General features: G+C 45.9%; 1 protein-coding gene across 1 annotated transcript; it reads left to right on the top strand.

Moving 5' to 3' along the window:
- Positions 1-4,517: 4,517 nt before the first annotated feature.
- Positions 4,518-6,916, top strand: GAS1 (growth arrest specific 1). Its single transcript, XM_060014993.1, has one exon. It carries the CDS (start codon positions 4,546-4,548, stop codon positions 5,593-5,595), a length of 1,050 nt encoding a protein of 349 aa, XP_059870976.1. The 5' UTR covers positions 4,518-4,545; the 3' UTR covers positions 5,596-6,916.
- Positions 6,917-15,783: the final 8,867 nt, after the last annotated feature.

Here is a 15,783-nt window from a genome sequence, read left to right as displayed (position 1 = left end):
AGGGCTGGTGGGAGGTGGGTTATGGAAGAAAAATCAGCCAGGACCGAAGAGGGCTAAAATGGAGGCTGTGCCTCAAAAGACCAGCTGGGATTTGTTTTCCCAGGTTTACTGAGATATGATTAACATATAACATTGTATAAATTTAAAGCGTATGATGTGACAATTTAATAAACATACATACTGTGAAATGTGTACCACAGTAAGGTTAGTTAACACATCCTTCACCTCACATAATTACCATTTTTTGTTGCCGTTGTTATGGTGAGAGCATTAAAGCTCTACTCTCTTAGCAACTTTCAAGTGTACAATACAGTAGAGTTAACTATAGTCACCATGCTGTACATTACATCTCTGGAACTTATTCATCTCATAAGTGAAAGTTTGTACCCCTTCACCAATATCTTCTCATCTCCCCCAACTTTCAGTCCCTGTCAACCACCATTCTACTCTCTGTTTCTATGAATTTGGTTAAGACTCCACGTATAGGTGAGATCAGATCGTATTTGTCTTTCTCTGTCTGATTTATCTCACTTAGCATAATGCCCTCACGGGAATCCGTGTTGATGCAAGTAGCAAGATTTTCCTCCTTCTTTTTTCCCCCCTATGGCTGAATCATGCTCCATTAGATACACCAACCACATTTTATTTACCCATTCTTTGTCTATTGATGGACACTTAGGTCATTTTTCTATCTTGGCTACTGTGAATAATGCTGCAATGACCATGGGATTGTAGATAGCTCTTTGAGATAGTGATTTCATCGCCTCTGGATAAATACTCAGAAGTGGAATTGCTGGGTTACATGGTAGTTCTATTTTTAATGTTTTGAGGAAACTCCATACTGTTTTCCATCGTGGTTGCACAAATTTACATTTCCACTAACAGTGTACGAGTGTTCCCTTTTCTCCACACCCTCACCAGCATTTGTTATCTCTTGTCTTTTTGATGACAGCCATTCTAACAGGTGTCAGGTGATATCTCACTGTGGTTTTGATTTGCATTTCCCCAATGATTAGTGATGTTGAGCATCTTCTCATGTATTTCTTGGCCATTTTTATGTCTTCTTTGGAAAAATGTCTATTCGAGTTCTCTTTCCATTATTTAATCAGATTGTTTATGTTTTTGTTATTGAGTGGTATGAGTTCCTGTTATATTTTGCATATGAATCCCTTATCAGATACGTGGTTCGCAAATATTTTCTCCCATTCTGTAGGTCCCAGCCAGTTTTACTTAGAGCAAGAATGTGGAGATCCAGCTCAGAAAGCAGGCCGGGAACATGGGAGATTTTGCTGAGAACAAACTGAGAGCTCCAGGGGAAGTGGGGTTTTGGGGGGTGGGGGTGGGGGGAAAGCTCACGATGGGAATCATGACTTAAGCTTAAGTCAGCTTAAGGGATGTACAGAGTGATATGGGGATTAGTGTCTGGGTGATGAGAGATGGCTTGGAGGTCTGGTGGCTATCAATGAAAACCTGGATGTGAGGCAAGGTGGTACTCAGTCTCTGGGGCTGAGGGGGGAGGGAGCTCATTCCTCCTCCTATCTCATCATCATAGCCTCCTTTTCAGCCTTGGTCTTTCTGGCAGCTGACAGCCATGCAGGCCTGAAATGCCATGAGACTGGGGTCCTGAGGTGACCCCAGAGCTCTCAAAGCTCTCAGGCCTTGCTGAAATCTTACTGAGAGCTCTATCAAGGCCAGGATGAGGCAAGTTTTTCAAACAACAACTACAAAACATGTGGACCTCTAGAATAGGTGTTCTCAAAAGTTGGTTCCCAACAGGCAGCAGCAGCATTCCCTGAGAACTTGTTAGAACTGCAGATCCTTGCCCCTCACCCTCACCCCAGTCCTCCTGCATAAGGAACTCCAGGAGAGGGCCCAGCAATCTGGGTTTGAACAAGGCCACCAGGCGAGTCTCACACTCACTAAGGTTTGAGACTCACTATTTTAAAGGAACTCAACAAAACATTGGCTTAAAATGCAGCTGACTGTTGATGTTGTTCTTATGAGCCTAAAAATCACAGAGTATTAAAAATGAAAGGACTTTTTCAAGTGTCCAATCTGGCCTTGAACCTTACAGGTGAAGGGTCCATGCCCCAGAAAAGTATTGTGGCTGGTTTGAGCCCTCCTGGCAGGACGGAGATTACAATTCCAAATAACCAAACCAAAGACAAAAACAAACAAAAACAAAACAAAACAAACAAACAAAACAAAAACAAACCCAGAACCTGGGAAATGGTTGTTCTAATGAGCCATACAGTTGCAGCCTTTCTCTCTCTCTCTCTCTCTCTCTCTCTCTCTCTCTCTATATATATATATATTTTAATATAGACTGCGATTGTTGTTTGTGTGTTTTCCATTATTCAAGTCAGAGCAACAGGGTCTGTCTCACTTCAACCTGGCTCTTTTGAGGTTTGTTTGGTTTAGTGTTGTTTTGGGGATTGCAGAGGTGCAGCTTCCTAAGGCAGACCCTGAGCCTCTGAGGAATGCAACAGGCTCCGCAGGAACAGGAGGCTTTTCTGCCGCCGAAGTCTGCAGACGCTGTGTCTCTATTCTAACTTTTGCCATTCCCATCTCACCGGGCCCCCGGGGACAGGCAGACAGCCGAACTCCGTGCGCACTGGAGCCCCGGCTCCCTCGGCTTCTGGAGAGGAGATTTAGCCTTAATTTTTGTGACAGATGGAGTTGATAGTCTCTCCACGGAAAGGGGAGGAAAAAAGCGCCAGTTTTTGACAGGCCGCAGACGCCGGGTGCCTCTGGTGGTCGAAGGCTGCGTTGCGCCGCAGTTAAGGTAGTTCGCAAACTCCCACGCCTGGATCGCAGAGGCTGCTGTACCTGGGCGGTTTCCCTTAAGCCGAGAGAGATTGAAACATGCGCTTTAATAGAAACCTTGGAGGGTACCAATTTATCCCCTTCCTCTATGTTGTGACTGCGGCCAGATGGTACTGCTCAATATCCCTAAAGATTTTTAATACTATTACTGTTTTTTCATCGCCGTCCGTGTTAGAAACTTATATTCTTTAAAAAAAAATTAATTTGGCTTATTGGATTTCTGGCTTGCAATTGGCAATGATGTCTGACCCCAGGGCCATACTTGTCATTGGCGACAGGGTGCTGGGGGGTGAAGGGGTGGTAGAGAAAGGATTTGCAAATATCTCATCAGTATCTCCCTAACTAAAGCGTGTGCCTCTTTCTTGTGTGCATTTGGATTTTTTAAGTTTAAACATCCCGCATCAAATTCTCTGATTTCTCTCCTCCCCCTGTGATGATCAGGCAAGATGCGGATCTCGAAAAACAAACAATTCTGAATCCAGTAGAAAGCACACATGGGGGCCAGGGACAATTAATAAAAGTACCTAAAAAAAAGAAGAAGAAGCACCAAACAAAAAGGACCGTGGACGAGCCGGTTGCAAACAGCTGCCCCTGAGCTCTGCCCTCTGGTTCTGTGCTCCAGCAAGGGCTCCATATCCGAGCCTCCTTAAGAGTAGGAGGAGCTCCCGGGCCTCTGTCAGGCTCCTTAAGCCGCTCCTTTCAAGCCCTGAATGCCTGAATGTGAGCTGCCCACCACCCTCCCCGCCCTCCCCCACTCCGCAACCCCACTCCAGCGGCTCGTAAAAAAAAAAAAAAGTTTCAACAACAACAGGCGGGACCAATAGCATCTCGAAAAGCCGGGAAAGGGGGCCGAGCAAAGGGCGAAAGAGAGTGGAGAAAGGAGAAAGCGGGCAGGCTCGGAGCGCGCGGGGCCAGGGCTCGGCGAGCCGGAGGAGCGTTGCTAATGTTTTTGTTTGTTTGCTTTTCCATGCATGCATAATGAGGGGGCACCGCGGCACCACGCGGGGGCTCCCGGCCCACTTTTGTATTTAAAGCCTCGCTGCGAGCGAGTCCGCAGCCGGGCTCAGCGGATCCGCTTCCCTTGCTCCTTGTCACCCGAGAAGCCGCCGCCGAGGGAAGCCCGGGAGCCGCTCTCCGGCCGCGCTGAGTTTCCCGTTCTCCCCGCGCCGCCCGAAAAGAGCTCCCCGGAGCTCGGCCGAGGCCGGGGTCGCCGCGGGCGGAGGGGGAGGGGACGCGGGCGGCCGGGCCGCGGGAAGGCGGGCAGCGCCGGGACGCGAGCCAGGAAGCGGCGCGATGCGAGAGCCCGCGGCGGCGGCGGCGGCGCGCCGCTGAGCCTGGGAGGAAGGAGCCGCCGCGGCCGCACAACGGACCTGCAGGCGCGGAGCAAAATGCACCCACGGCGCCGCGCGGTCCCGCAGCCCCGCCGCGACCCCGCGGCCCGCAGCCCCCCGGGGCGGCAGTGAGCGCCTCCCGCCACTGCCGGGGGCCGACCGGAGGGGTTCTCCGCGGCCTTGCACTTCTAGGAAGCCCCTGCAGTCCCAGCGAGAGCCGACCTTCTGCAAGCAGCGGGGCACCAGGCAGCGGCGCGCATGGATTTATGAAAACACTCATGCAAGAAGTTGGCAGGACTGGGGCAAACTTTTCCGCCGGCTCCGCGTCCGCCGCTCCCCGCGCCTCGTGTCCTTTCCGCTCCTCGCCCGGCGGCCGCCGCTGCCCGCGATGGTGGCAGGGCTGCTGGGCGGCGGCGGCGGGGCCCGCGGGGGGACCGTGCCGGGCGCCTGGCTGTGCCTGATGGCGCTGCTGCAGCTGCTGGGCTCGGCGCCGCGGGGCTCCGGGCTGGCGCACGGCCGCCGCCTCATCTGCTGGCAGGCGCTGCTGCAGTGCCAGGGGGAGCCGGAGTGCAGCTACGCCTACAACCAGTACGCCGAGGCGTGCGCGCCGGTGTTGGCGCAGCGCAGCGGGGGCGACGCGCCGGGGGCCGCCGCCGCCGCCGCCGCCGGCTTCCCGGCCTCGGCCGCGTCCTTCTCGTCGCGCTGGCGCTGCCCGAGCCACTGCATCTCGGCCCTTATTCAGCTCAACCACACGCGCCGCGGGCCCGCCTTGGAGGACTGTGACTGCGCGCAAGACGAGAACTGCAAGTCCACCAAGCGCGCCATTGAGCCGTGCCTGCCCCGGACGAGCGGCGGCGGCGCGGGCGGCCCGGGCGCGGGCGGGGTTATGGGCTGCACCGAGGCCCGGCGGCGCTGCGACCGCGACAGCCGCTGCAACCTGGCGCTCAGCCGCTACCTGACCTACTGCGGGAAGCTCTTCAACGGGCTTCGCTGCACCGACGAGTGCCGCACGGTCATCGAGGACATGCTGGCCGTGCCCAAGGCGGCGCTGCTCAACGACTGTGTGTGCGACGGCCTGGAGCGGCCCATCTGCGAGTCGGTCAAAGAGAACATGGCCCGCCTGTGCTTCGGCGCCGAGCTGGGCAACGGCCCGGGCAGCAGCGGCTCGGACGGGGGCCTGGACGACTACTACGACGAGGAGTACGACGATGAGCAGCGCGCCGGGGGCGCGGGCGGCGAGCAGCCGCTGGACGACGACGACGGCGTCCCGCACCCTCCGCGCCCGGGCGGCGGCGCTGCTGCGGCGGGCGGCCGCGGGGACCTGCCCTATGGGTCCGGGCGCAGGAGCAGCAGCAGCGGCTGCCGCTCGGCGACCCGAGGCGCCTGGACCCCGCTCGCCTCCATCTTGCTGCTGCTGCTGCTACCGCTGCTCTTTTAACACTCGCGGCCCCCCGCCGTCGGCCACGGGAGGGTCGGCGCCGGGGCACCTGTGGCTCGGGAACAGAGGGGTGGTCGGGGGTATTTTCCAAAACGTTTTCTAGGTGGTTTCTGCCTAGCCGGTCTCCCCGCCTTGACTCTTGGCACGACCTTCGCCTCCTCTCCCGAGCAGGACTTTTTGGACATCCTCCCCTGCCCCCATTCCGGGTTCCAGACACTCCCCGCAGAAACCAGCCTAACTCCGGACCCCCGACATGAAACGGGCCTGGGAGGACGGAACCGTAGTCCTGGACTCCGAAGAGAGGATGCTGACCAGTGGGGTCTTAAGAGTTTCAAGGGACTGGGTTCGGAACAGGGGTTTTGAAGGAGGATTTATATTTGCAGAGGGGCTGTTTATTAGCGTTTCTCCTGCAAGGGGGGGAAAAATGCCGGTAATCGACTTTTATTGTGGCCAGTGAAGACATTGCAATCGTAACCAATTCATTCGTTTAGTCTTGGTATCCGCGCCCAGAATCCTCAGTTTTTTTGGGGGGGTGGGGTGGGGGGCGGGCGGGCAAGCATGAGAGGGGTTAATTTTCCTTAATTAGTTTTGGGTAAATTTTAGCCCTTAATTTCATTGCCACCACTCTGATCTCTTAGCACATTTCTTAGGATTAAGGATCCAAAAATTCTGATCTAAACAGTTGCTAGTGGTGTTGAACAATGCAACTTTATATTTAAAAGAGCTCTGCACTGCCATCTATGAAAGCCTCTTTATGATGTTTGTTTTGTTGTCATTATCTTTACATCAAGAAATTGTACGTACAAATATGCGGAGAATATATATTGCCTCTGCTTTTATCAGGGCGCTCACCCCTGGTACTTCCTATATAAAATGTATTAAAACTGGGGTTTGTTACCAGTTGTTGTATTTTGTATATAGAATTTTTATAAATTGTATGCTTCAGAAATAATTTATTTTTTAAAAGAAATTAAAAAACTTAAATCCGCATCCATGGTACACCTTTCCTCCCTGAAATGTAAAGAATCCGTTTGTCACCAGGGATCCAAAACCACAGTCCGTTGTGAAGTGTGCTCTATCTAGAACAATTTTGAAATGTACAGTGTATTTTATAGATTTGAAGTTAACATTCTTATTTTCAAGAGAATTTATGGACGTTGTAGAAATGTATAAACGCATTTCCAAACTGCCTTAAACATTGTATTTTTATAGACATTGTTTTTTAAAAAAAGAAGTCCTATGTTTTAAGTAACGGTGGCTTTGTGTATTTTTTTGTTGTTATTTGATTTTATTAAAATGTGTACATCAGTAAAGAGTTTTAAATAATGAATATGGTGTAGTTACTTTCCAGAGTTACATTGTGGTTAACCCAATAATGGGTGAGGAGGGGGGTGGAGGAGCCACTGGGAATCTATCAACCATCAACTGAAATTAAAATACAGTACAAGACAAGAAATGAGGGCTATTATTTCTGCCTTCAATATAATGAACAATTAGACATCTGTAAATGAGGCAGCTACAAGATATAATTTGACTGGTCTCCATTGATATTTACGTTTGTGGAGAGGCTTCACATCATTTGGGACTAACCCAGACATTTCTTTCCCCTCCCCCTTTCCACTGGGACCCTCCCCTTGCCCCCCACCCTCCGGAGCGTCCTCTCTGACTATTAGACATTCTCATACAATCAAACATGCCAATAACATCTGTTATCAATAGGTCTCAGGAAACCTGGGAGACTCAACTTCAAAGTCATTTTCGCACTTTGAGTAAAAAAGTACAAAATTTTGTTACAAAACATTCGGGCGGGCAAAAGTAAACATACTGGGGAGAGGAACAATTACCAGAACTTGTAATATTGTTGTGAGGAGTTGTTTAGCAGTGGGCTGAGGGCTGGGCTCCTGCCAGAGCTACTGATCTACACTCAAACGCCCTTAGATAAATAATTACACTCTTAAGCTGTGTCGAGTGCTGATACACTTGACCTTGTAAATAGAAATGTTTGCAGTAGGAATAAACTCCGGCATTGGAAAATCTTTTAAACATTAACACAAAAGAGAGCGCTCTGTCCTCTGGGGATTTGAGTCTGAACCTCGCCAAGCTAGGCACTTGCAAGGGGGAAAAAAAGTTTATTTATCTTCTATTCCTGGTGTTTATTTAAAGCTTTTCATTTTAAACTCGGTGATTGGAAGGCAAGTCAGGAGTTTAAAAGTCACCACAAATAAACTTTGTCTGAGGGGTCGACAGATTAGCAAGATCTCGTGTCTCTTTATATGATATTAACATGTGCTGAGAAAACACAACCAGATTTCTCTGCTGCCTGAAGTAATTAACAAAGCTATGCCCCCTTCCAACTTCCTCCCACCCACTCCCACCCCCTACTTTCGAGGTTCTTTTGCCTCTAATTCACTCTCTTCCCAGCTTTTATGGAGGGCTTCGAGGCAATTCTTATTGCGTCTAAAACCAAGATTCATATATGCATAGCATCAGAAAGTCTGAGATAGTTGTGGTGTCAGACCAGCCCAGGAGAGTGGTGTGTGGCTAGAACCCCGTCACCTGAATGGTTGAGTAAACATATTGTTAAAATAAAGCTGAAAGCGTTGTTTCTTTGGGAAGTGAACAAAGAGTATTCCAAGAGACTTGTGAATGAAATCAGCTTTCTTTACAAAACGACGAGTTAGCAAATGCTTCTGCGTTTGTCCTTAAATATATTTAAATCATCTCCTCCTCATGTTATTTTAACACATTCTTGACTAAAAGTTAAGTCTTTGTCCCAGTAAAAGGCCCAGTTTTCCCCAGTAAGAAGTAAAAGGCATTAGCACTAGAAAAGGCTTGATAATTAACTGCTACAATAAACTCACGACTTGATTTTACAGGGTCCTGTCAAAAGCATCTGCCCGGAGTAAATCAACACAGCTCGCTCTTGGGGAGTGAGGACGTGAAGCTTTATGCTTTCTTCCTTGGAGAAAGTGAACACTGATCGGTGGTCCATTTTAATTTAAACAGTTCTATGCTGGAGCCCTGGGGCCCCTCATCCCTCTGCAGACCTAGTAGATTCCAGAACAGGTTGCTGAGATGTTAGGTTACGGGATTGGAGGTTGCCATCTGTTCCTAGACCGAAAGGATTTTTACAGTTGTTGACATCTGTAATATCTCACGGTGTCTGGGGAGCCTTTGGAATTTTGGACATTTGAGACGGCCAAATGTCTCATGGACAATGCCTGGAAGTACCATTACGGAAGGCAAAGGTATCCCTGACTTTTCCCGGAGATCTTAAAGAGCGCCAGACTTCTAACAGAAGTCTTCCAGAGTGAGAGCAACTCCTTTTGGATTTCATAGAAAATCTGTGTCCTCCCGGCTGCCCCCATTTCCCCGTTAGCAGGTTTGCATCCTCAGTGACAGTTTATTTGTCTTTGGAGGCACCTCAGTGACAAATGTTTAAGGGAGTGTGGGACAATGGTGGAGAACAAGGGGGCAGTTCATTGAGCTGACAGTGACCATACAGTAAATGGAAGGAGGTTCAGGCTTCACTGCTCACCCAAGGACACGGCAACGCTTTTGTGTATGACCACAATGGACATAACATAAGGTCTCTGTTTATTTTCAACAATATCTAGCCATGTACGCGGGCAATATACGTATGTCAAGTGAAAAAATGGCTGGAGGGAACTAAATTCTTGCACTAAGTGATAGGACATCCCTTAGCGTGGGCAGGGCCCTGACCAATGTCCATAAGTAAGGAATAGCTCCTGGTGCCAACTGCCACAAACTTAAGGGGACGCCACGCTCTGACACATCTGGGGTGCACTGCAACTCTCCCACTGGGGTCCACATGGGTGAAGACGACTTAGAACCAGCAGTCTCTCTTGGTTGAAGAGTCAAGAGAAACCGCATGGACTGGAGGGGGTCTCTTACTCACCACTCCCAACATATGCACCCCGACTCCATCCCAGCAATGCTGTGTTGTATAGAATAAAAAGAGGGGGAAAGTGACAAGAGAACTTTCAGAGACCTCAAACTCTGCATTGAAAACCTTTCTACTTTCAACTTTACCTTGCATGATTAGTTCACTGGTTTCAACCGTGGAAGTTCTCAAACATAACCTCGTGTGCCCCTTTTCGAGCCCGTAAAAAGAAAAGCACACATTATTTGGTTTTTGACCTCTTATACCTAGGACCTTCTGAAACACTGTCAGCTGACCCGGTTTCTCCCAGCTCCCCAAGAACAAGGTTGTTGGGAAGCATCGTGTTACAATGGGAAGCATCGTGTTACAATGCCTACGGCCCAACAGCAGTTCCCGTTCCCGGAGGCTTGGGTTTCCAGTGGGTCTTGCAGCCTGTGGGTTAAGTAAAGTTGGAGGTTACTGTATTCTATTGGAGGGGTTGCTTCTGCTGGACAGTTGAACAGCTTCACCCCTGACTATTTGAATGACATAAGTAATGTGCTATTAGCATAAATACCTTCTAAGGCATCCATTTAATCAATTTCTTAAATAACAGAATGATCTACTGCAAAATAGTGGACTGTATACACTATATTTTGGCACAAAGATGGTCATTCTCCCACTAGTAACCAGGGGCTCTAAATAAATGATTTCAACAATGTTTTATTAAAGGACGACAAGAGCCCTCGAGCTGCATTAATCGGGGAGAAGTCGAGTGGCACTTTTGTTATGGAAATGTTAAGCACATAATAGCACTGCCAAACAATGTAGACCCACTTCATTCTTTCAGCCATGCTGACACCTCTTAAAGAGGAACGGCAGGGAAGGATGTGGGAAAGATCTGCTTTGCGAGGAAGCTTTCAGCTAATATTTTGGAGGGCTACCTTCAAACCCTGTGTAATATGCATGCAATGGAAGCAAGAAAGGCTGCTGAGAGACTGGAAGGGTTTCCTTACCTTATTTCAGGAGCTTGGGCTCCATAAGAAAATCAAATGTCTACGTTTTTTGACATGGCATTTGTCAAAATTATATTTTGGTGATTTTGTAGTGCTGCGAGTCCAATTTTATAATGTGGATCAAAGACAGTTTCTCTCAATGGTGCTGATATATACTGTATGTAGCTTTACCGAGTTCCCCTTAAGCAAACAGGGTGAGTCTGCAAACAGGTGAAAACACAGGTCACCAAGGACATCTTCAATCTGTAACAAAAAATAAAGGCATATTATCTATTTCCAGACTTTATGGACACCATTATATTCTCTGGTTATTAATATGAATTTTTCTAAGTTTATTTCTATATTTAAATATAATATATTTGTGGGTTCTTGGATGGCAGAATGGAGTCATATCTCACAACCAAATCCTATTGTATATTTTGATCCCTGATCAGATGTTACTAAGTACCAAAATAAGGAACAATTCAGTGAGATTTGAGGACTTTCTCATAGACACCTCTGTTATGAAAACGCCAGTCAATTAACCTTAATTTTAACCCCTGTCTGCTGTTACCTATCAGGTAGTTACACCTGTTTGGAGCATCCTTCTGTAGTGAACATTGAAGTAAGCTCTTAGGGTGACTAAGACCTATGTCTGTAACCCTGAACAAGTGAGGGGAGGGGAGGGGAAACAAAAAGAGTTTGCTTGGTTCCATAGGCATCTGTTGAGGGGCTACCAGTGTGTACATGATGCGGTCTCATCCCTGCACAAGCTGGCCATCAGGATGTGTCCTTTCAACCTCAAATAGAGAGCACAGAGGAGGATGATTGGATGACTTAGCCCGACTCTGGGTGTAAGGAAACTTGGAGAAGGCGACACTGAAGCTAAGTATGAGGACAGGAATGGACATTAGCAAGAACAGTGGGGAAGACATTTCCATCAGAGGGAACCACATGTCCTAAGACATGGAGGGATTGAAAAGCATAGTGTGTGTGGGGGGGGGGGGGGGTATGATCGTGTCACCACCAAAATATAAAGTGGGAAGTAACAAGGTTGGGGCTTGAAAGAAGGGCTAATACCAGGTCACAGAAGCCTTGAATGTCATTCTAGGCATTGACATTACCCTGCTCAGTGCCCATGACAGGAAACCTCTGAGAATTCCCAGCTGAAGACTCCAGAGGTTTACCTTCTTGAACAGAGTACGTGATGGTTTTAAGGCATGAAGACCAGAGACTGGGACAACAGTTACTGCCAGGTCCCATAAAAAAAGAAAGTCAGGCAACTGAGCTAGAATAGTGGCAGCAGGAGGAGGGAGAAGGCAGATTCAAGACACTATGACTGGTCAAACATGGAGCGTTCAGGGAGGGCGGAGGCTAATACGACCGCTGGACTGCTGGGTTTCTGGCTCAGAAAACTGGTGGATGATGTCATGTTCCGTCCTCAAGGAAGAAAGATTGAGGGGCTAGTTGTGTTTGAGGATATAAGGAATATCCAGTTGGCGGTGCACTGCAGAAAACCAACTATAGGGCTGAAGCTCGAGACAGGAGTCGGACTTGGAGAGTGGTCATGGTGAAGACTTCTAGGAGTGAGGTACCCAAAGAGTGCAGAGAGAAGAGGGCAGTGGGCAGAGGAAGGAGTGCCCAGGAAAGCAATCCCAGAAGGGAAAAGAGAAGGTCAGAGACATCTTAGGAGGAGCAGGAATATGAAATCATGAAGCTTCTAGACATGGACAACTAAATTTGCAAATGCTTAAGAAACCAATACTATTGCTTAGAAAGAAAAATGAATTCACTGGAGTTCTAAGAAAATATGTGACCAAAATATTCTTCATTATAACAGTAGTAGTAATCACAATGATAATCACAACTAACTGTAGGGAAATAAAAAGTACCAAAATATGCCACGGCAGTAATATAATAGTAATAATAAAAAATAGTGATAGTTAATATTATTGAGTGATTATTATTATGTGCCGCACAGTGCTGAGCATATAACATTTCATCGTTACAGAAACTTCATGTTGTTTCTATTATTATTTCCATTTGACAGATGAAGAAGCTGATGTTTAAGTAAATTGACCAGTGTTATTCAGTGCGTAAGTTGGTGAATATACAATCTAGGTCTGTTTGTGTCCAGAGATTGAGGTCATAGCTTTTGTAACATATTGATTCTCAAAAGGTATATGGTGGCATTGCAGGTAACTATTATTTTCTTCCTTATATATTTATATGTTTCCCAAATTTTATCAATGAGTATATATTACCTTACTCTCAAATTTAAATGTGGTTTAACTAGTAGTATTCAGAACCACAAGGAAGAAATAAGAAAGCGTAGTTTCACACCTGTGATAACTGCTACCTTTACTTACACTTCAGAGGGCTGTGCCCACCCTTCCCTTCTGCTCAGTCTACCTCAAATTCTCATGAAGAAGTGATCTTTTATGAAGCCGAAAATAATTCAAACTGTAAAATTACTCTATTTGAAAAAGCACATGACAAATAAAAATAAATCGTAAAAACATTGCTTCTTGTTAGAGCAAGAAAAGTCTCAAGAGATCTTTTATTCACCAGCCAATTCATTTCTTCATTCATCCATTCATTCAATCAATGTTTTCTGAGCACTTACAATGGTCCGAGTGACACTCTAGGCACGAGGCATACAGCAACGAACCAAAACGTGAAACTTCCTGTCCACAAGAAGTGCAGGCCATGCTAGAAACCTGTTTTCTGAACTTTTACCCTTGCGCTTTGTGGTCTTGTAAGAAGACCATTCGTTCTTCCTCGGTTAAAGAAGGACCACACCATCTTCTGTCTCTATATCTGTTCACTAAGCGTTTTGTTTATCTTTCCTTTCTCAAAATGTGTTTGTGCCTCACAGACACGTGTGGGGAAATATAAACTTTCATATGTATGGCTAATCATTCTGGGTTTTTTAAATATGTTTTACAAGTGGAAGAATTAAATCCCATAATTTCCAGTTCATTGTACAGTTGTCTTCTTCTAGGAAAGTTCTGATAGAAGAGTTAAGCCCAAAATTATTATAGCACTTTTAGGAGCTGAAGTATGCCCTAATTCTTGACATGTGCCTAAATGAAAATGTATGATTATATTCCAGCAGAACAAATTATCTGTGAGTAAGTTAATCACAAACTTGCGTATTATTTTTTAAAATAACCATTAATAAGCTCTAGAAATAGACAACAGGCTCATATGTCATTTAAATTGTCAAATGGAGTCCTTGTTCACTGTCACCCTACTGTTTTTTCTTTTCGCAAAATTCAGTCTTTGGAAACAAATAGTACTTTTTTTAAAAAAGAACTGCTGATATTTAGGATGCTGGCAGGAAATTGGTTATTTTATTACTTGGTTTCTGTTCATCACAGACCACCCCAAAACTTAGTGACTTAAAGCTGTTATCATTTATTTGTTCACGATTTTGTTGGTAGGCAATTTGGACTGGACTCAACTGGGAAATTCTCTGCTGACCTTTTCTGGGCTCACTTGGCTATGGTTAGCTGGGGGTCAGGTAGGGAGAGGGTGTGTTCTTGATGGCCTCATTCACATGACTGGCAGTTGGCTGGTGTGACAAGGGCAGCTGAGACATGTGTTCCTTACATCTAGCAGGCTAGCCCAGGTTTCTTATTATGACAGCTGGACTCCGAAAGCACCGAGAGAAGGAAAGCACCAATGTGCAAGCACTTTTCAAGCTGCCACTTGCATCACATTTGCCAATGTCCCCTTGTACAAAGCAAGTCACATGACCAGGCCCAACTTCAAGGGTAGCGAGATAGACTCCACATCTTGATGAGAAGAAAGGCAAAGTCCAGTTGCAAAGGAGCATGCACTCAGAGATGGGAAGAATTATAGAAGCCAATTTGTAAACACTTCCTCAATAAAGAATATGTTCCTAGAATTCTGCTGGCATGATAGGAAGAAAAAAATGGAAGAGAGAAATTTATAGCTTTAATTTTCAGAATTTATAGAATGGTAGATCCAAAAAGCTAAACAAGGCCTGAAATAGTATTCTATTTTTTTATTCACAAAAACTTGCAATGTGATATGATACCTAGTAGGACCATTTCTTCACTTTCTTCTACTTCAAGACGTTTTACTTTATGTAACACTGTACTTTTTGTTTCCAGAAGAATTTTAGAATTAACTTCTGAAATTTCTTTAAAAAGCCTTTGTTGAAACTTTGATTGGGATTGGATATAATTCATAGATCAATAGGGAGACAAGTGGTAGCTTTATAATAGTGAGTCTTTCCATCTTTCCAATTAGATAAATATTATATTGATCCATAAATAGGTCTTACTGTAAATTTTATATCTTCTTTTTTATTCAGGTTTTGCTTATTTCTTTTTAGATTTATTTCTAGGTACTTCATAGTTTCTGTTGGATGATGATGGTAATGATCATGATGATGATGATAATGATGATTACATTGCCTAATTCGTCATTACTGATTATAGGAAACTTGGGTTTTGTACGTTGTTCTTGTATCTAAACACCTTGTTGAACTCTTATGGGCTCTAGTTATTGGCAGGAGACTCTTTGATTTTCTAGACATATAAAAAACATATTAATGATTCTCAAACTTTTTGGTCTAAGGAAGATTTGTACTCTTAAAAATTACTGAAGATTTTGTCTATGTGGGTGTGAAGAGTTAGGGGGCACAGTTTCTAAGACTGCTCTGATTTCTGACACCAGTGCAAGTTTGAGGTTCAATAATTCACTAGGAGGACTCACAGAACTCAGTGAAAGCTGTTATACTCACAGTTATAGTTTATCACAGGGAAAAATTTCATAGAGCAGAATCAGGGGAAGTATTATCTGCAGAGCTCCCATGCTCTCTCCTCATGGAGTCAGGATATATGTGAAAATACACGTAGATTATTGCCAACCAGGGAAGCTTGCCTGAACCCAGGGTTCAGAGATTTTTTTGGCTCCGTTATGCACGCATGATTGGTTGATTGATCGATCAACCAATCATGAGTACATAATGGTTGATTGACTGTGGTTGATCTCAGTCTCCAGGTCGACTGATACCATGTGACCCATAAATCACATTATTGGCCTTTCTGGTATAGCCAGCTCCTACTATAAGGTGTGGCCAGCCCCTAACTTAAATGACTTCCTTACTACCTGTTTAGCTCACCACCTCCAAGCAAACAAAAATTACCTCCTAGAAGCTGAAGGCAAAGACCAGACCTCTTTTGGGGCAAAGTTATCCCAGTGGGTTATGTATATCAACATTTACCATATTATAAGTCAGAGCAGATATATTTTAAATGTAGAATAAATAATTAA

The sequence above is a fragment of the Delphinus delphis genome, chromosome 6 (genome assembly GCF_949987515.2).
Source record: "Delphinus delphis chromosome 6, mDelDel1.2, whole genome shotgun sequence".
NCBI lineage: Eukaryota > Metazoa > Chordata > Mammalia > Artiodactyla > Delphinidae > Delphinus > Delphinus delphis.
The sequence above is the reverse complement of the archived record's forward strand: the minus strand, read 5'-3'. Positions and strand labels throughout refer to the sequence as shown.

Excerpts from the sequence above, each read along its gene's own strand:
- GAS1 (XM_060014993.1), top strand. The coding sequence starts at position 4,546 with ATGGTGGCAGGGCTGCTGGGCGGCGGCGGCGGGGCCCGCGGGGGGACC.